This window comes from Nyctereutes procyonoides, unplaced genomic scaffold (genome assembly GCF_905146905.1).
Source record: "Nyctereutes procyonoides isolate TBG_1078 unplaced genomic scaffold, NYPRO_anot_genome, whole genome shotgun sequence".
Lineage (NCBI taxonomy): Eukaryota > Metazoa > Chordata > Mammalia > Carnivora > Canidae > Nyctereutes > Nyctereutes procyonoides.
The window spans coordinates 64333173-64353216 of NW_026575051.1; the positions used below are offsets into that span (position 1 = coordinate 64333173).

The 20044-nt window shown below is 51.0% G+C and overlaps 1 protein-coding gene across 1 annotated transcript in view; it reads right to left on the minus strand.

Annotated features, from left to right (window-relative positions):
- Positions 1–7742: 7742 nt before the first annotated feature.
- Positions 7743–20044, minus strand: part of BEND3 (BEN domain containing 3) — a 34937-nt gene continuing 22635 nt past the window's right edge. The window contains exon 4 of the mRNA XM_055330858.1: positions 7743–13721. Within this exon, the coding sequence (XP_055186833.1) occupies positions 11463–13721 (2259 nt within the window). The 3' untranslated portion in view covers positions 7743–11462. The remainder of the gene's footprint in view (positions 13722–20044) is intronic.

Below are 20044 nucleotides of genomic sequence, written 5' to 3' on the forward strand. Positions count from 1 at the left end.
CATCTAAGAAAAGGGCTTCTGCAGAAATAAATTGGTTTGTAGGAACAGTCTCTAGCACGAGAAGGGTCAGCTCAAATAGAGACCTGTTAGATAGATGGTGTCATGGAAGAAAGACCAGCAGTATCCGGGTCCTTTTATTTGCCTTCTGGGAATTCTTGCGAATTCAGGTTAACTGACAGTGAAGGGAAACTTGTGTGGCCCAGAGCACCGGGATGTCTGGACCCGTGAGTCTGGAAGTCTTTAACACCTTGGATTTCAGAAGACTCCAGAATATCGATTTTTATTTGAAAGCTTAAGTAAGCGCTCAGGAAGAAATACTACATACAGTGCAGAGCAACAGAGGGAATTTTTCTGTTTTACCGCTTGTTAATTGGGCTTTACCAGTAAAAACAATATGTTTTGTTTTAACGTGAGTCAGTTATGAATTATAATTTAGGAGATTCACGTCCTTCCTTTTTCTCATTTCCTTTGCCTCTCTGTCCCTGTCTCCCACTCTCTCCTACCCTCCCTCCCTCTGTCCCTCTTTTCTCTTGACTTCTCTTCGGAAATTTCCAGAAAACCGCGAAGTCCTGTGTGGTGAGGGGCAGCAGGACCTCGTGAGGGGTCAGGGCTCCTGGTTTTCAGGCTCCGTGTTGCCATTAGGAAGTTGGGTTACCTTGGTGACGGTTTGACCTCAATCTCTCGGAGCTTCAACTTCCTCGTTGGTCAAATGGGGACAAGGGTCCTAATTGCCTTACCTTGTCAAGCATTCAGAGGAAGGACAAAATCAAAATGCGTTGTGTGAGGTAAGAGGAGTCCTTGCTAGCTACGAAGCAGGAAAAGCCACTTGAAAGGCTTCTCGAAAGTCTCTGGGTAATCTGTACCTCCGCCCGCTGCTTGCAGTGTTTGGTGGCTCACTCCAAGGCCTCTCTAAGAAATCAAACTAAGGAAAAACACATCTAATGGAGAATGTTGGTTTGGTGACAGCCCGTGCAAAAACACGTCTCCTAGTTGTCTACAGTGCAAGGGACTCGGTACACATTTATGAAATAGAAACAAAAGCAATTCCTGAAGATTCATGGAACTCTCCCAAATCACTCATTACCTGACCCGAATGACAGTGTCTTTGTAATGTCACCGTGGCGAGGCCTCCTCGGTGGAAATCAAAATTTGAGAAGATTATGATGAAAAGATTTAAGACATACATATTTCTAATGCAGTGGTCCTCAACCAGGGGTGACTTCATGCCCCCTCTCCCCAACCCCGGGGGACATTTGGCCATGTCCAGAGACATTTTGGTCGTCACAAGGGACAGGGAGACGGGCATGGAATGGGAAGGGACCAGTGGTGCCTCTGAACCCCCGCACTGGCCAGGACGCCCCCACCACAGAGCTCTCTGACCCCGGATGTCAGGAGGGACGAAGCTGAGACATCCTGCTCTAAGGCAATGACGAGGTGTTGTTTTTTGTTTTTTGTTTTTTTTCAAGTTCTATTTTGGTAGAGGCTGATCTGGTCCTTCTACCAGTGATGATGGTTAATTCTTTGAAAGAACTAGCTCCCCTCAAGGAAATCCGATGCTAATTGCCTTTCTCTGCCAAACAGCACTTACTGCCTTCCCTGGAAAAATATATAGAAAAATATATAGAAAAAAAAATATATAACGGTTGCCAGGCAACCGTTCCATTACCTTCTTTTTAACGTTCTGTAGAGAAAAGTAGACATCTGGGGGATATATCTTAAGTCAGAGTTTATTTGGTCAGCAAGACTGGGAGATGGAAACCTAACTAGCACTTTCTAAGAAGCTGGAAAGAAATCTAAGATTTCCGGCACATCTAAGATTCCTGCTGGGGTGCTGGCTACAGTCTGTGAGCCTTCTGAAGGGTGCAGGGGATGTCAGGCAAGTAGAAGGACACTCTCCTGTCATCCTGCCTTATCTTGGTCACCCATATTTTGGCTTTCAAAAAGCTACTGTCACGTTTCAGCCAGCTCACCGACAGTCCCCGGGGAGCCCACTCCGGAGAGCAGAAAGCACATCCCCCAGGCTGCTTTCAGCGAGTCGCACAGGGAGCCCGAAATCCCCCACGGTAGGATTTTTCACCTTGGAAGTCGCAATCGCCACAACTCAGCATTTTATTTTCCCCTTGGAGAGTCATTTGTTAAACATTTACCAGCACACCAGGGGGCGGGGCCGGTAGGGATACACACCCGTTAGGTTTTCCACTGGGAAATGCCCGGGCACAGTAACCCACCCGCCACGTTATTTTTTCTCCTCTTCTGTTCTGTGGTTCTGTGTCCTCCTCCCATACTTGGGCCAGCCGTGCCAACGCATCTCACGTGTGTCTTTCTGTCTGCATGCGTTCTTAAAAAATGTGTTCCATGCACATTTTTTTTTTTAAGATTTTATTTGGAAAAAAAAAAATTTATTTATTTGGGCGCCCTAGTGTTCAGTGGTTTAGCACTGCCTTCAGCCCAGGGCCTGATCCTGGAGACCTGGGATTGAGTCCCACATCGGGCTCCCTGCATGGAGCCTGCTCCTGTCTCTGCCTCTCTCTCAATCTCTGTCTCTCGTGAATAAATAAATAAAATCAAAAAAAAAAAAAAGATTGTATTTATTTTTTTTTAAGATTTACTTATTTATTTACTTATTCATGAGAGACACAGGCAGAGGGAGAAGCAGGCCCCATGCAGGGAGCCCAATGTGGGATTCGATCCCGGGACTCCAGGATCACGCCCCGGGAGGAAGGCAGCGCTAAACCGCTGAGCCACCCGGGCTGCCCTGTGCACATGTTTTATTTTTTATTTATTTTATTTATTTTATTTTATTTTATTTTATTTTAATTTTATTTTATTTGTGTGTGTGTGTGTGTGTGTGTGTGTGTGTGTGTGTGTGCACATGTTTTAAATGTCATGCCTTGGGCAGCCCCGGTGATCCTGGAGACCCAGGATCGCGTCCCATGTCGGGCTCCCTGCCTGGGGCCTGCTTCTCCCTCTGCCCCTCTCTGTGTCTCTCATTAATAAAAAAATAAAATCTTTTTAAAAAATTAAAAAAAAATACATGTCATGCCTGGCGTGACTATAGAGCTCATTTTGCATCTTGATTTTTTCACTCAGTGGTTAAGACCCACGGACGGCACATCTAAGCGGTGGCTTCTCGCTGCTGCGGAAGGCCTGCGCGTCCCCCACGCCGGGCCTGCCCGCGCCCCGGGCGACCTGCTCCCTTCGCCCGGATGCCCGTGCTGCTCTGGCTCTGGGACAGCGGCAACACACGGAAGGGCCTGGGGACGGAGCCTCGTCCAGCCCCAGCAGCAGCCAGCTCGCTTGCTTTGGCCAGTCGAACAGGTGCGGGGATCCGGCTCCAAGCCTCTTGGCCTGCTGCTTCGGCCTTTGGTAGCTGCTGCTACGGGACCATCTAGCGCCCGGAATTTCCCTGAAGGTCCTGAAACGGGATGCAGCTTTCTGAGACTGCCCCTGTCCTGTTCCTCCCAAAGGCCGGCTTGTTTGTAAAGGGCTCTTCTTTTGTTGTCCATCATTGGCCAACAGACCAGGCACATCAAAAGCAGGCTGGTGAAAGTGGGATTTCGCAAGGTCTTAGGGACAGGGATCCCTCACGGTGCACTGGACTCTGCGATAGAGATGTCAATTGTACCCAACGGGCCTTCTATCTTGGGACTTTATGTTTTGGGGGAGAGAGAGAGAGAGAGAGAGAGGTGGGGCGAGCCTTAAGCACACTCCACCGCCAGCAGGGAGCCTGGCACGGGGCTTGATCTCATGCCCCTGGGATCATGACCTGAGCCAAAGCCAAGAGTGGAATGCTTAACTGACTGAACCACCCCAGCGTCCCTCCTGGGACTTGATTCTTTTTTTTTTTTTTTTAAGATTTTATTTATTTATTCATGATAGGCAGAGAGAGAGAGAGAGAGAGAGAGAGGCAGTCTCCATGCAGGGAGCCGGATGTGGGACTCGATCCCGGGTCTCCAGGATCACACCCTGGGCTGCAGGCAGCACTAAACCACTGAGCCACCCAGGGACCCATGGGACTTTATTCTTGAAGCTGGTGAGGCCCTCCCCAAAGGCAGATAGGTGAAGCCCCAGAAAGTGCAGTCGGGGTGGATGAGCAAGTGTCCAAGGCAGGCAAGTGCTGTTTAGCAGCCTGGACCGCTGTACCCCTTCCTAGAGCCCCGCTCCCAGGGTTACTGTTAGATGCCTCCCTCCCCACACAACACATACCGTTTTGTTTAGGGTTGTAGGGAAGACCCTTGCCCTCTAGATTCCTCAAGGAGAGGCCACGATGACAGCAGCGGTGCCACCTTCAAGCCGCATGGCCAATGTCAGCCTGAAGAGAAGAGGCCGGTCACCGGGGGCCCTGCCCACCAGAGGCCCAAGCCCCCCGTGCCCGGGCCGTGCCCGTGCTGAGCCTTCTGCTCTGAACCAAGGAGACGTGGGCTCCACACCGCGTGTCAGGAGCAGCAGGAGGGGGCACCGGGGACCCACGCTGCGGGGCTCTGCGGACAGCACGCCCAGCCTCTCCCGGTCTGCTTCGGTCTGGAATTCGGCTTCCAGGGAGGGACAGTGGTGTTGAGGGGTTGGCCACCAGAACCTTCTGTCCAAGCCCTCTTCACTACCGACGGATGAGCTTGGGCTTGCTGAGTCAGGGAACGGGGCCCAGGAGCTACCCGGGCTGGCACAGGCATTTTTGCGGAGCCAATGAGCTTCCTTTGGAGGCAGAGAGCCGCTTACCGTAGCCTGTTCTGGATCCTGCATCGAAAGGTCTCCCAGGCCATTGGCTCCCGCGGGCAGGTCCAGAAGCTCGGGCCGGCCAGTCAGCAAAACCCCAAGCTTTCTAGGCAGAAAGACGGAGGAATTCACCGCAGCCAGCCACCCACGAGGCAGCCCTGAAACCAGGAGCACGGACTCTGCGGTCAGCCTGGCCCCTGCCAGCTGGGACCTGGAGCAAGGCACTCCACCCCTAGGAGCACCCCCAGATGTAAAGTGAGGGGTACAAACCGGGTTTCTGTGATAATTAACGCACGTCCAGTCCCTAGCACATTCCTAAGGCATCTCCCGGCTCAGAAAATGGGGATCTTACAAAGACCTGAGCTCCCTGTAATTTAAGGGCCCACTGTCACTTCTGACTACACGGCTGTCACACTCTAGGAGCTTCTGGGTGAGCTGTGGCATTATATGCCCTCAGCCTCTGGCAAGGACGCAGTTCACCCTCTGGACTACAAACTTGATTTAGAAGAACGAATGACTTCCTACTCCTTAAATAAAACCAATGTGGGACGCCTGGGTGGCTCAGCGGTTGAGCACCTGCCTTTGGCCCAGGGTGTGATCCTGGGGTCCAGGGATCGGTCCCGCATCTGGCTTCTGGCATGGAGCCTGCTTCTCCCTCTGCCTCCCTCTATGTGTCTCTCATGAATAAGTAAATAAAAATGTTAAATATATATATATATATATATATATATATATATATATATATATAAATAAATTGATTACTTAAAAATAAAATACAATCAATGAACAGGCTTCCCCCTGCAGAAACGCTCAGGCAAAGCCACCACGTTTGGCCGGTGCTCCTCAGCCATGATGCATTAGCGTTTGTAAACCTGCTTCTTCCCACTGACCTGAAAAGCTAAGATCTAGTTTGTTGCTAGTTAAGAAGCAGTTTTATTTGACCACAACGGGAATCCATTTATTTCAGCCCAGATCTATTTCGAATAATCAGAAAAGCGCTAAGCCTTCAGTTTTGTGATTTACTCAGCCTATTTTGTGAAGTCACGAGTGTGGCCGTGGACCAGCAGGACCAGCAGCACCTGGCAACTTACTAGAAATGCCAATTCTTGGGCCCCATCCAGGCCTCCTGAAGCCGACTCTGGGGATAGGGCCACTGGTCTGACTTAACAGGGGCTCCGGTGGTCCTGACCCTAGCGGATGCTGATGGAGTCTTACCCAGGTCCCCTTCACCAGAGCATCCACTCCCTAGCTGCTGAGGGCCAGCTAACCGCTCACAGCAGCCCTTCTGGGGCTCAGCCCTTGGCCATCCGGCCAGGAGAGCTGCCCTTTTCCCTGGGGAAGACCTCTGACGAGGCCTGGGCCTCACCTGGGCCTGGGCCTCACCTGGGCCTAATTCTGCCAAACAACCCATATTTTAGAACTTTCCAGTATGGGGAATGGAGCTAAACTGCAGTGGAGACCCTCACCCTAGCTCCTGGCCTTCCTGGCCCTGCTGCACCCCCTGCCCCCCTTCTCCTGTGAGCAAGCCTACAACCTCTCTGTCTCAGGCTCTGCCCCTAGGGAATCTGATCCATGGCAGTTGCTTTCACAAACTCTTCCCACATTTGCTATTACCAGAACATGGCTACCACAACCGCCAGGGAGCTCACACACGGCAATTCTAAAACCAGCACACCCATACCTAACTAAGGTCCGACAAGTTGGAGCTTAGAGGGTGTGGGTACTAAGGGACACCACTGACTTGCGCGTGGCTGTGGCTCTGACTCTGTGAGTCACGGCTCAGGGGACGTTCAGCTCTTGGGATGGCGTGGGGTGTAGAACCAGGCAGGTCTAACCCTGACACGGCAATTTGCCAGCTGTGCGGACTTGAGCGGGAGACTACCTGTGGGCGTCCTTACCCCAAAACAAGGAATAAAGGTTCCAAGCCACGGAGGTTAGAGGAGAACCTGATAGATGGTCTATTCACCACTCAAGGCCGAACCGTACTTTTCTTAATAGGGACAATTATGGGACTTACCTCACAGGGTTTCGGGGACGATTACAAGGTAGAGCTCTCAGCAGTGTGGCCGGCGCCCGGTCGCTACTCCAAGAACGTGGGGTGCCATTCCGGCCACTGGGCGGGGAGTGTTCATCCCTTTCCCACCATTGGTGGTGATGGGGGGTTACACTGACTTAGCAGCTCCCTCTGGAGTCCAGGGCACCTCCCCATTCCAGCGATCATTCTAACTAATTTAGTGTGTGGTACTTGTCTCCAAGAACTAGATTTTAGAAGTAAGCTCACGTATGTTGAAATTCTCGGTGACGTACCCACAGCCAGAATTAAAGAACTGAGTCTTCCCTCCAGTCTTGCTCAAACTTGTTCCTCCAGCCCCTGACCAGCCCCCACCTGCTGACGAGGCTTACACACTGAGGTGTCAGGATTCACAACTAAGCAAAGGGTCACTGGGGAAAGTGTTCCAGTCACAAGCCGCAAGTTTATGTCTTTGGGACCGTTGGCCAAAAACAATGTTTCTCTGCCAGCTGGAGATATTTTTACTACGAGTGTCAAGTAATTTATAATTAGCCAAAGGGAAGAAGAAAAAACATGCATCCTTTTGTTATCGGCTAATAATATGTTAGCTTTGAGGAACTAAATCCCATTTGATCCCAAGTGAGGAGGGAAAAAAAAAATGAGTGAAATGAAGCTCTGCTCGCTTGGCAGAGGGCTGGCCTGGCACCTAACCAGGAAAGGTATGAAAAGGTCAAATGCACCTCCCACTCCGTGGCCAGGAAGTGGTTTGTGTAGAAAAGGGCTAGGATTTATTTGGCGACTTCTCAGTCATTCAGCTGTGGCCAACTGAAATCCTGTGAGCGGTGCCCCGACACCCAGGGTGTGGAAGCCTGAGAGGCCGAGACGCACCCCCCCCCCCGACCCCCCACATTCACATCCTCCCCTGGGAGGCGCTGAGGCGGCCACAGGGAAAGACACGTAGACCAGCGCAGGTTCCGAGAGCCCTGGGCCCTAAGAAAACAAGAGGTTACGAAGACCGTCTTTTTTTCTATTTTTATAACATTTTATATAACTCATAAAACAGTGCTTGTATAAAAATTCACACAAAGTTGCTAGAGAGCATACAATTTCCAAAAATGTCCTGGGTTTGTTTTGTTTTGTTTTTTTGTTACATTCAGTTTCCTAAGGATGCACTCAAATCAATGGTAAGATGCAGACATTATGCGGTATTTCATTATCTTTGGTAAAACTATGCTCATTATTTTGTCTCCTCACAGTATTAACTCTGATATCCACTTTGTGCAGGGTCTGCTTTCACTGGGATGTCAGAAGAACATTAAGGCTGGATCTACACGAGGCAAGTATTTCCAAATGGCATTAACAGCCCCTCGCCCCCCCCCCACTTCCTACTGCTAGCCACACGGCCGGGCAGGGGGAGAGATCGCAAGGACCTCCAAACGGGGGTCTCAGGACCCCACTGCAATCAGACAAGAAGCAAACATTTGGGGGGGGAGGTGGAAACTGAGGCCATCTCTGGAGGAACCCCAGGGGCCACGCTGCGGCGAGGTCAGGCCAGTGACTTACCATTTAAACGGCGGCGAAGCCTTTCACCGCTAAGTAGATCCCATTGGTTGGTTGATGATTGCTGCCGACGGTTACCCCCTCCACCCAAACTTAAAAAAAAAAGGAAGATCTGGGGCCAACGCTGAAGGGGGAGGGGCACACTAACGCCCATGACACTAGACACAACTTTATTCCCTGTCAAACATTTGTTGTCATGTAGACACAGCCAAAGTGAACTGAAGCAGGATTAGAACACTCAGTACATTCATGACTACCTTCATACATTCTTTTAAGACTTACTAACGGAGAAAACGAGGGTCACTACCACCTATTGTGACTTGCTATTTTACTTAACATCAGAATGTGTCTGTGCTAATTCTTTAGTCCTCTGGATACAAAGGGGAAAAAAAAATAATCCAAAAACAAGCAAGTAAAACCCAGAGTTTAGATGGGGAGGAGGATGGGGTTTACCGACACATTTTATGGAAAATAGTAAATTTTGAAAACAAAAGTTAAGTATCTTGTACTTCTATTGCTTCACATAAAAAACTGCCCTGGAGCCCACCTGTATGGCTGGAGAACTGAGGACACCATACAGACGGACGCAGGAGCTGCAGGTGTTTCCTGATGAGACGGTCCAGAGGGACAGGAAACAACTCCCAGAGTGTGTCCACCTCTCTTCACTGAAAGGGACTCTAAGATTTGGGCCCGGGGTGGTGGGGGTGGGGGGTAGGTGTGGGGGAGTAGGTGGGGTGAGAGGTGGGTTGGGGAGGGGGAGGCAAGGGGCAGAGGTGGGGGGAAGCCCTACACAGGGAAGGTATTAAGGAAACCACCAAAATGCAGTTTCCAAAAACTGAACATGCTCTAGGTTGTGAAGAAACACATTTCATTCCTAGAACTTGTTGATTTCTCTGACGTGGGGAGATAGGACTTTTTATTATTAATAAATGATTGTGCTTCTGAAGTTGTAGGGTCATAGTCCACCCTCTAGAAAGCGGGGCAATTTTCACATGGCTTGGAATCCTCTCGGACACATCCTAGAGACCAGGACAAATTCCACGGCACTCTCCAACCACGACAGGGCTGGCGGGCGAGAGTGCCACTGCCGTCTTTGGGTAGGGCGTGTGCACGCACGCGCAAGTGTGTGTTGGAGAGACTAAGGCATAGAGAAAGGCCCAAGTGGGGGGAGGGGGGGAGTTTCCTGGCTGCTCTAGTCCCTTCTTTCCAGGCACAAAGAGGCTGAGCTCCTTATTCATGTAGGTCCCCTTCGTCCCACTTAAGTTTTTTAGTAAGAAGAAATGTGCGTGCACATGTGGGTGGGGGTGGGTGTGTGTGTGAGAGAGAGTCATTAAGTCCCTGTGCATTTCTAAAATTTCAATAATTTAGGTCTGCAGTTTCAACAGATATAATCTGTAAATGACATTTAAAAGCAAATTTACTAAAGTCAGATTGGCAACTTTACATTGCTCAAAATCCTGTCATTAAAAAAAGAAAGAAAGAAAGAAAGAAAAAGGCCCTCTGGGTGCAGGCAAAATTCACAGATTGTTTCTATTATTTCTGCATTTTAAGGTAGCAAAACATTAAGCCACTAGGTTATTAAATCTGCAACATTCCACAAGGATTTCAGGATGACCCTGTGTGGTTCAGTTCATATTCTAAGTTTCTGGTATGAAGTGTTCAGTTTGAGTTACACGGTTTCCTTTCCCTCTTAGGGAGCTGGACCCCAAGGTCAGGTAGGTAAAAAATACTGTTTCTCAGGACTTGACCTGCTGGGGAATTTGCTGACGGGATGTCCTGGAGAGTACGCCACTGGCCTGGAGCAGTCTGACCTTCCCCAGCAATGAGGAAAGAAGAGAGGTCTGACTCCGAGGCCACGGGACCGGCCAGATGTAGGGCAGCAGAGCTTTGGGGGGGGGGGGGTGTTGTGAGGGGACAGCTGAGTGGACCCTGGGAAGGGACAGGGGAGCCCCATTTGAATGACCTGTGACCTTCCAATGCCAGGTATCCCCAAGAGGGCCCAAGGCCTGGGCTTGCCCTGAGGAACAAGGATGTGCTATTGACGGGAGGGGCCGACACTGAGGCGTGGTGAAGCCACCAGACAGCTCCCAGAACCCGGGTGTTGCACAAATACACACACGGAAAGTAAACAGCTCTGGAGAGCCCAGAGGGGCCCCTCCTTCAATCAAACAAGAAGCCAAATATTCACACACACACTATTTTTCAAGGAAATGTGTCCGCCCCGCCAAACAGCATCCTTGTGTAGAGAGGGAAGGGGGCAGTGGAAGGACACAGCTCAGAATGACATCGTGTACGTGTTTCCACGTCTATCTACATTCATGTCATCATCATCATCATCATCATCCAGTGTTCTCGTCTACAGAGAGTGAGCACAACATTCTACCGACATGGCAACTAGGAATAGGCCAGGTCGCGTGAGTGGGCCCCTTCCTCAGCACCGCAGCGGAAGGGAGAATGCAACCATGGTGGGAAAGGACGTCACACTATTCCATCCCCTCTACTGCCATCCAAGGGGCATCTGGACTCTTCCAAAGTCGGATGTAAAAGACAAGGTCAGTAAAATCGGTCTCTATGCCACCCGGAGCTATTATTAGCCATCATGCAGGAACATGGCATTTCTAAAAATTTCATAAATCTGAAACCATCTTTAAAAAAAAAAAAGAATCCCAGCAACTGAAGTCATCTTACAGTACTTCATCTCCAATATTTAAGAGATAATTTTTCTAAGTAAAGCGCCCCCCAAAGAGCCCACTGATTTCTTTTCTCCCCTTAAAAAGGGTTTCTTTTTAATTAAAAAAAAAAATTTTTTTTAATAAAAATGGAAGATGTAAAATGTGGGAAGAAGAACGGGAGAGAGGAGAGCTGCTGAATATGCATTTGAAATCGCAGGGGGCGGGGGGACGCCGCCAAGGGGAGAACCCTACTCCTGAGGCCCCTCTACTCTCTGGGCTCAGCGCCCTCCCCGGCTGCGGCTGCCCCGCGGGGACACAGGACAGGAGTCGGGAGGGGGAGAGACCAAGCGCAGGGCCTCGCTCGCTTGTGGCTGGGTGGTGTTCACGTGTGCAAATGGACTAAGCCGCTCCCCACGGACATAAGGTGCGCATCTGTGGACACCGTCCTCGTGCTCTAAAAGAACCGCCAGGTCCCCGAGGGTGGGGATGGGCCCCCCCCCCACCGGTCACTTCTCCACTTTCTTGGCTTTCTTGAGGATGTCGCATTTCTTCCTGTTGGGGCGGCGGCACCGCTCGTCGATGCTCGGGATGCACTCGTAGTGCCACACCTCCTCCATCTTCTCCACCGGGTACACGGCCTCCACGTAGTGGCGGATGAGCCGCAGGCGCGTGGGGTCCAGCTGCTTCTTGTTGCAGGCGCCCGAGTGGTTGTACTGCAGCCGCAGGTTCTCGGCAGTGAAGAGTTCGGGGAAGAGCCTGACCAGGAGCCGTGCGGCGAAGTTGCCCACGGAGAGGCTCTGCTGCACGATCTCGCGCACCTCCTTGTCCGACAGCAGGTACGGCGAAGGCACCGGGAAGTCGGGCGAGGGAACCACCAGCTCGTCCAGGGGGATCTTGCAGAAGTCCTTGCTGCTTCTCTCGGGGGGCAGCGGGGGCCCCTCGAACTCCTCTCGGAACCTCTCGGGGTTGACTGCATAGCTCGCCAGGTCCCTGCACTCGGGGCCCGGCACGTGCACCTTGCGCTGCTGCTGGTAGGAGCGCCGCTGCTCCGTGTCCCGGCGCCGGCAGCGCTCGTCCAGCTTGCCCACGAACTCCAGTGTCCAGACGCGGTCGTTCTTGGCGCGCGGGTACAGCAGCTGCACGTAGTGGCGGATGAGCTTGATGCGGGACGGGTCCAGCTGCTTCTTGCCCAGGGAGCCGCTGCAGTTGTACTGCTTGCGCAGGTTCTCATGCGTGAAGAGCTCGGGGAAGAGGTGCACCAGCAGGCGCGAAGCGAAGTTGCCGATGGACAGGCTGCTCTCGTAGATGCTGCGCAGCTGCTCCTTGCTGAGCAGGCGCTCGGCACCCGGCACCTCGAAGTCGGGCTGCGGGATCTCCAGTTTGTCGAAGTCGATGGGCACCAGCCAGATCTTCTTGGACCGCCGGCCGGGCCGCTCACCCTCGAAGCTGTCCTCCACCTTGACCACGGAGATGTCGTCGGGCAGGCTGGAGGAGTCGTAGCAGTCGTCGCGGGCCACCTCGCCCTCGCTGCCGCCGTCCAGCGCCAGGCCCTCGAGTTCATCGTTGAGGCGCTGGGCGCACTGCTGCAGCCAGGCGTCCTCCTCCTGCATGTCGGGGAAGTAGATCTCCGTGTAGTTGCGGATGATCTGCAGCCGCTGCGGGTCCAGCTCCTGCTTGCCGCCGTCCCCGTAGCAGCTGAACTGCTCGCCCAGCTTGCGGTGGTCGAAGAGCTCGGGGAAGAGCCGGTGCAGAAGGAACACGGCGAACTCGCCGGGCGACGAGGCTTCGTCCAGGAACTCGGTGAGGTCCTGCGTGTCCACCACATGGTCCGAGGCGATGGTGCTGCTCCGCTCCAGGGACAGGGCCTCCTCCTGGTCCTTGCTGTCCAGGAAATGGCCCGCGTCCACCTGCTCGGCCTCGAAGAAGCCGGCGACCTGGCCGCCGGGCTGGCTGTCCTCCATTTCCCGCTGGGCCCAGAAGCGGCTGAAGAAGTCGTTGAGCTGCGGCAGGCACTCGGCCTGCCACACGGCCGTGTCCTTCACCGACGGGTAGTAGACCTCCACGTAGTTGCGGATGAGCTGCAGGTGCAGCGACTCCAGCTTGCGCTTGGCCGCGAAGCCGCACGCACTGCAGCCGCGGGAGAAGTCCACGTCGCTGAAGAGCTCCGGGAAGAGCTGCACCAGCAGGCGGCAGGCCAGGTCGCCGCCCGACAGGCTCTGGTCCACGATCTGCTTGAGCTCCGCCGCCGTGAGCTGGTACTCGGGGGGCGGCTGGAACTTGGCCACCATCTCGCTGGGGCTCACCTGCTTCTTGATGCGGCTCACTTCCAGCGACAGCAGGTCCACCTTGCTGTGCAGCTGGGACATGTTGGAAGAGAGCGTGTTGAGCATATAGAACATCTTCTGGATCAGAAAGTAGATGTTGGGGTCCCCATCGCTGGCCGCCGCCACCCCGCCGCCGCCGCCCCCACAGTCCCGCTTCTGGGGCTCGTTCAGGAGCCGCAGCGGGGACGGGCTGTTGCTGGCGTTCGCCTTTTCGAAGAGCTCGTAGGTGCTGAGCCCATCCCCAGCCGGGGGGTTCTTCTTCTCCATGATCTTGTGCGAGATGCCGTACAGAGGCTTCTTGTAGGACGGGGCGGTCGCGTCGTTGCAGGGCTCCTCGTCGCCGGGCCACCCCATGCCCAGGGCCTTGCCCCTGCCCGCCGGCTCCCCGTTGCCCTGGCAGGGCGAGCTGTTCTCCCGGTTGCGCATGCCCGCGAGGAGCGCCTGCAAAACAAATGGGGTGTTAGGCCGCATGTCAGGCCGCCCTGAGGTCCTACCCGGCCAGGGCCCAGGCCCAGAGCGGGGGGCCCCCGCCTGCAAGCGTGCAGCCTCGGCCCCAGCTCCCTCTGCAGCGCCAGTGCTGCATAGCCCATAGCGACACTGCCCCCCCAGTTCGCCCCTGGGGTTCCTGGGGACCCGAAGGCTTCAGCTTCCTGTGGCTTCTCCAACCTGGGCTCCGCGGCTGGCTCTCAGGTGGGGACCGTGAGCCCTGCCTGCAGCAGCTCCGGAAAGGACAGCTCCAGAGGTGCCCAGCGGGGAGCACAGGCCAACCCCTGCGCTGCCCGCAGGGACACCTGCGATTGGAACACGGCTGGCCGGGATCGTCCCAGAGCCCGCGCAGCTGTGGAGCGCATGAGGCAACCGGGTCCCCGGGCTTCTAGGTGGCTGTCTGCAGCTGGTCCGGCAGCCACTCTCCAGGGGAGCCCCAGCGTCTTAGGGCAGCCACTGTAGGTAATGAATTAGTGCCTCTCCTGTGCCTCTCCAGGGGTCCTGGCCAGGTACTAGCCAGCCTTGCTCAGCAAAGGATGGTGAGAAAACTAAACTCCACAAAACTGAGTTCGGGGACTACTTCCTCAGCTCACCCCAGCACCGCAGGCGCACTCTGCAAGTCCAGTCCTGCTGGACTCCCAGGGCACCCCCAAAATCCCCTTTAAAGACCTCAAAGCTTGAGTCCAAGCTCCAGCACCAGCTAGCAAATCACCTTGGCCCTTTGAGAACCCAGAGTTCTCATTGCTTTCACCAGTAGTTTCCCCTGTTGCCAGCCCCCCCCACCGAACATTTTAAGAGGCTTATTTACGTATATATGGAAAAGTGCTGTTCCACACACGCCCAAAGGCAACTCAATGGAGAAAAGATAATCTTTTCAACAAATGATGCTGAAAAATTAGATATTTATATGCAAAAACAAACAAAAACTTCCATCATAAGCATACCATATAAAGAAATTAACCCAAAATGTATTGTGGACAGGGGCATCTGGGTGGTTAAGCCTCTGCCTTTGGCTCAGGTCATGATCCTGGGGTCCTAGAATCGAGCCCTGAATCAGGCTCCCTGACCAGCGGGGAAGTCTGCTTCTCTCTCTCCCTCTGTACTCCCACCTCACACGTGCTCTCTGTCCTTCTCTCTCAAATAAGCAAAATCTTTATTAAAAAAATTTTTTTTTAAGATTTTGTTTATTTATTCATGACCGACAGGGAGAGAGAGAGAGGCAGAGACACAGGCAGAGGGAAAAGCAGGTTCCACACAAGAAGCCCGATGTGGGATTTGATCCTGGGACTCTGCAATCACGCCCTGAGCCAAAGGCAGACACTCAACTGCTGAGCCACCCAGGCGTCCCTAAAAAAATTTTTTTAAACCAGAATACAGGGCAGCCCCGGTGGCGCAGCGGTTTGGCACCGCCTGCAGCCCAGGGGATGATCCTGGAGACCCGGGATCGAGTCCCACGTCGGGCTCCCTGCATGGAGCCTGCTTCTCCCTCTGCCTGTGTCTCTGCCTCTCTCTCTCTCTCTGTGTGTGTGTGTGTGTGTGTGTTGCCCATGAATAAATAAATAAAATCTTAAAAAAAAGCCTTAAATAAATAAATAAATAAATAAATAAATAAATAAATAAATAAACCAGAATACATAAAGAACTCTCACACTCAATATTGACATACAACCCAATTAATGACTTCAATAAACACTTCAAAGGACATATATAAGTAGCAAATAAACATATAAAGATTATTAAGATATTAATAAGTTGCATGCAAATTAAAACCCACTGGGAGATCCCTTATCATCCCTACCAGAATGGAGACAAACAAAAAGACAACACCCAGTGTCGGAGATGTGAAGGAACTAAAAGTCTCATACACTGCTGGTGGGGACATAAAATTGTATGACCACTTTGGAAAACAGCTGGTAGTTTCTTAAAAAGTTAAATATACACGGACCACATAATCTGGTATTCCATTCCTAGATATTCATTTACCAAGCAAACAGAAAACACATGATCATACAAAGACCTGTACACAAATGCTCCCGGTAGCCCTATCTGTAAACACCCAAAAGCTGGAAACCCAGAATTTTATCAATACACAGATAAACAAACAGTGTTACATTCATGTAATGGAATACTACTCAGCAGTAGAACTGATACAGTACTCACGAGGACTCTAAAAATAATTACGCTAAAGGAAGCCAAACAAAAGAGGCCATACTGCAGGATTCCGTTCATGTAAAATTTTAGAAAATAAAAACCTACCAATACTGTGGGAAAGCAGATTATGGTTTCCTGAGGGTGGAGGAAGGACGTAAAGGAGCCTATGGAAACTTAATTGTAGTTCGTGATTCATGTTTATTATCTTGATCATGGTGATGGGCTCACACGTCAGAACTTATCAAATGCTACACTTTAAACATCGTGCCATTCACTGCATTTCAGTCCTAACTTAATAAGACAGCTTAGTAAAGCTGCTTTTGACAGATGTTAAACTTGACCCAAAAACTTATTGGAAGGTGTTTCTGAGGCTTTAAGAAGAGCTAACTGGCGAGCAGCGGTGGGTGCAGGGGAATGACCACACAGGCCTGAAGCACAAAGTGTTTGCTTTCACGGACAGGTGTGTGTGCCGGGCAACTGCAAAATTGATAAAGAACAAAGTGCATCCTTTGGATGTTTCCACACCCAGGGAAAAATGTGGTTGGAAAAAAGGTGGCCAAGGCGAGTGCTTCTGAAACCCTAATATACCTATGAATCTCAACTGGAATCTTGCTACAATGCAGATTCTGGTCCCTAGGCCTGCGTTTATTTCTTCTTCTTTTTTTAATTTTATTAATTTTTTTAGTAATCTGAACAACCAACACTCGGGGCTCGAAGTCCCGACCCTGAGATCAACAGTTGCATGCTCTTCTGATTGAGCAGGCAGGCGTCCCTGGGCCTGCCTTTCTAAAGAGCTCTCTGGCACTGTGGGTCCTCTCTGAGTAGCCAAGGCCTGGAAGACAGTGTCTGCTCTCACTCTGTCTCATCCAGGCAGATTCAATGTCATGTCTAAGTCTTCGGGGAACTAATGCCAGCACAAAACAGTACATGACGTGTTTTTCTCTTGTGGCCTAAAAAGGGTAGGGAGAAGAGACAGTCCCAAGAGGCTAGATTTATAATGGCAGGTGAGCAAGACAGTGGTGCCAAGGTCCATCTTGGAAGGCCTGCCTTTCTAAAGAGCTCCCCTCCATACGCAGGTCTAGATGAAAACAGAGACCGAGGCCACATAAACATGTAGGACTTTGATCTCTCTCAACCACCCACATGTTCTATTTCACTTTGTATTTTAAATTAATGAACTACTTCCTGGTCCCTCTTTTTTTTTTCCCCAGTCTTTTAGATAATGGAATAATCTGACTCACAGAGACAGGCTGATTTTTCTCCTGCCTCTCTGTTGATAACAACCATGCAAAAAAGAAAAGCTACTTTACTCTGTAAGAACCTGAAGATAGAGGAATTTTAATTATGCCATGGAGCTGGCCAATACTTTCCTTAGGGTTTGTTTGTATAAGCAAATGAGGGTTCAGAGGCACCTGGCCCTCCTACATCCCTCCTCCTTCTCAAGGACAGAGGACCAGGGGCCTGCTGGGGGCAGGGGGGCGGCGCGAGAATACCCGTGAAAGGCCTGCCCTGCGGCTGAGCCTCTCCCTCCTGGGGTCTCCTCACCCCACTGCCTGCAACCTCATCGCACTGTGTGACTGCTGACGTGATGGGAGCAGGCCATTCCCGAGCCCTTCCCCACCCAGCACCTCGCGAAGTGCCTGGGACACAGAATTGCTCGGGAACGTTTGTCAGCCACATGCACGGATGGCTAAAGCAGGCCAAGGTGTTCTATCATTCTCACATCTAAGAAAAGGGAGCTGTTCGGATAGGCCACGAGCCTTATGAAGAACACGTCTGTAGAGAAGCATAAAAGTGTGGGTGAGATCTCAGCTCTGGAGGTCCTCCGTGACCTGGGCCAAATCAAATGATTTTTTTGTGCCTCGGCTTCTAGACACTCAGGCGTAAAGGACAGGAGGTCTCCCGGGGTAGTTATGAAGACGCAATGAGATCAAGTACGGAAAGCCCTGTCTGAATCAGAGTAAGTGCTTAATAAATATTCACTGTTAAAATATAATTATTACTAAGCAATGCTACTCCTGAGCCAGAGCAGAGATAACACACAGGGCCTTTGATTAAACTAGTTGTAAAGAAAAAATAAATAAATAAAAATAAACTAGTTGTAAAGATTACCCTCAGTCAGTACACAAAAGGACTTGCCTACCAGTACAAGGCATCAGGGTAAATCACTCATAGAAGGCACTTCTCGGGGATCTGTTTGCCCCAAAGGCTGGGGGGTGGGGACGAGTACTGGACACTGAATGAAGGTGGGGTTTTAAGCTCTTTACATATCTTTTGTCCTGCCTTTCTGGCAGAAGACAGAGGATTATGAGGGGAGGAAGACACACACACACACACCAGAAATCTGGAGAAAGGGAGGGATGGAGATAAAAATCTTCACCCCAAACATAGTATGTCTGGAACGATGGATGGATCGTGACCCATTTGTTGGTTCATAACCAGGAGAAGAAAGAAAGAAGGAAAAAGGCAGGGAGGAGGAAAAAAAAAAAGAACAGAATTGAAAATACCAGGGTGCACGGCATATAGTAAGAAAACGAGGGAAAGTTCTATTTCGTTTCTGTCTGTGTATTTACGTACAAACCCACGTATGTGAGCTGTATTCCTCTATCAGAATCTGTGACTGTGGGGTCACAAAAGCAGGGCCCTGATAGTTCAAAGTGCCTTGCTTGCTAATTCCCATAGGCCGTAAATTAAATGTGAGCAACTTAATCACCATTAAGTTCAATTACACCAAAGTAATTTTGAAAGTCCTGTGGCTCGTGAGATTACCATGAGGTTTTACCAATATAGAGGAATTTGAGTTTCTAACGGCAATCGCTAAAAAAAAAAATCATAAATACATTATGAGTCGTTTTAGAAAAAGGGTCTTTGCTTTACAAGTGATCCCACTAATACATTTAAAATGAGATTCTGGGGACACCCGGGTGGCTCAGCGGTTGAGCACCTGCCTTCAGCTCAGGGCGTGATTCCAGGATCTGGGATCGAGTCCCACATCAGGCTCCTTGCGGGAAGCCTGCTTCTCCCTCTGCCTGTGTCTCTGCCTCTCTCTGTGTGTCTCTCATGAATAAATAAATAAAATCTTTAAAAATAAGTGAATAAATAAAATAAGATTCTGTGCAGAGGTCACCAGAAACATCCAATGCAGCAAAAGTGCCACATTCTAGACAGAGGTCTGCCCCAATTAATATCCAGTAAGGAGAATAAGTACAGGGAAAATGTTCTGGGTGAATGGTCGAAATGCCAATAACAAAGAGAAGTCACCGCTCTCCCCCACGTTCCTACAGCAGGCAGAAGGCCAAAGTGTATCAGAACTGGAAATCCCCTCTAAAACTCTCACTGTTCAGGATCATTAATAAAAATATTTCAGTTTCTACTAAGTATGTTAGAAACACTGCCATCAACTAGAAACATTGTTGGCTAACTTGCTTGAATAAAATATTAAGTTAGAGTCCCAGTAGAGGGCAACATTCCTCACTCCCAGAGACCTTAGATACACAATTCCACACAAAACACAACGGAAGCACCAAAGAGAAGGTTCTTAGATATCCCGACGCTGGTGTCCTGTCAACTCAGTGTTCCAATTAATTCCGCAAACGCTGCCAAGGCGACAACGGGCTGGCTGCATTTGCTGCTGATGATAAAATCTCTGCTCAGCTGTCTAGGAGTATCAAGAAATCTTTAAATCTGTGCTACTTGGCACTGGGTATCTGGCTGACACCATTCCCAATTCTCCGAGGCTCATCTTCCAGCCATATGGGAACTCTGCAGCAGAGCTCAGGCTCTGCGGTGCCAGCATCTCTCCTGGGTTGGGCCAGGGCATTTCATTCTACTGCTAGCACCCACCCTCAGGCTCAAGAGGGGATGATGCCCAAATTCCCTCTGCTGGGGAATATGGACAAAAAGAGAGCTTGTTGGGCTCCAAGTGAGGGTAAAGAGGCCACTTAGGGGAGATTCCATGCGTCCCTGCCCAGCTACATCCCAGGGACTGGGTCACCAGGGAGATGCTCCAAGCATTAAACATCTTGCCTCGTGACTCCAAATCCAAGCAGTCACCGAATTCAGCTCGACAAATGAGGAGTGGCTAAATGGTGCCCAGAGAGTTGGCAAACTGGAACACCAAGAAAGCA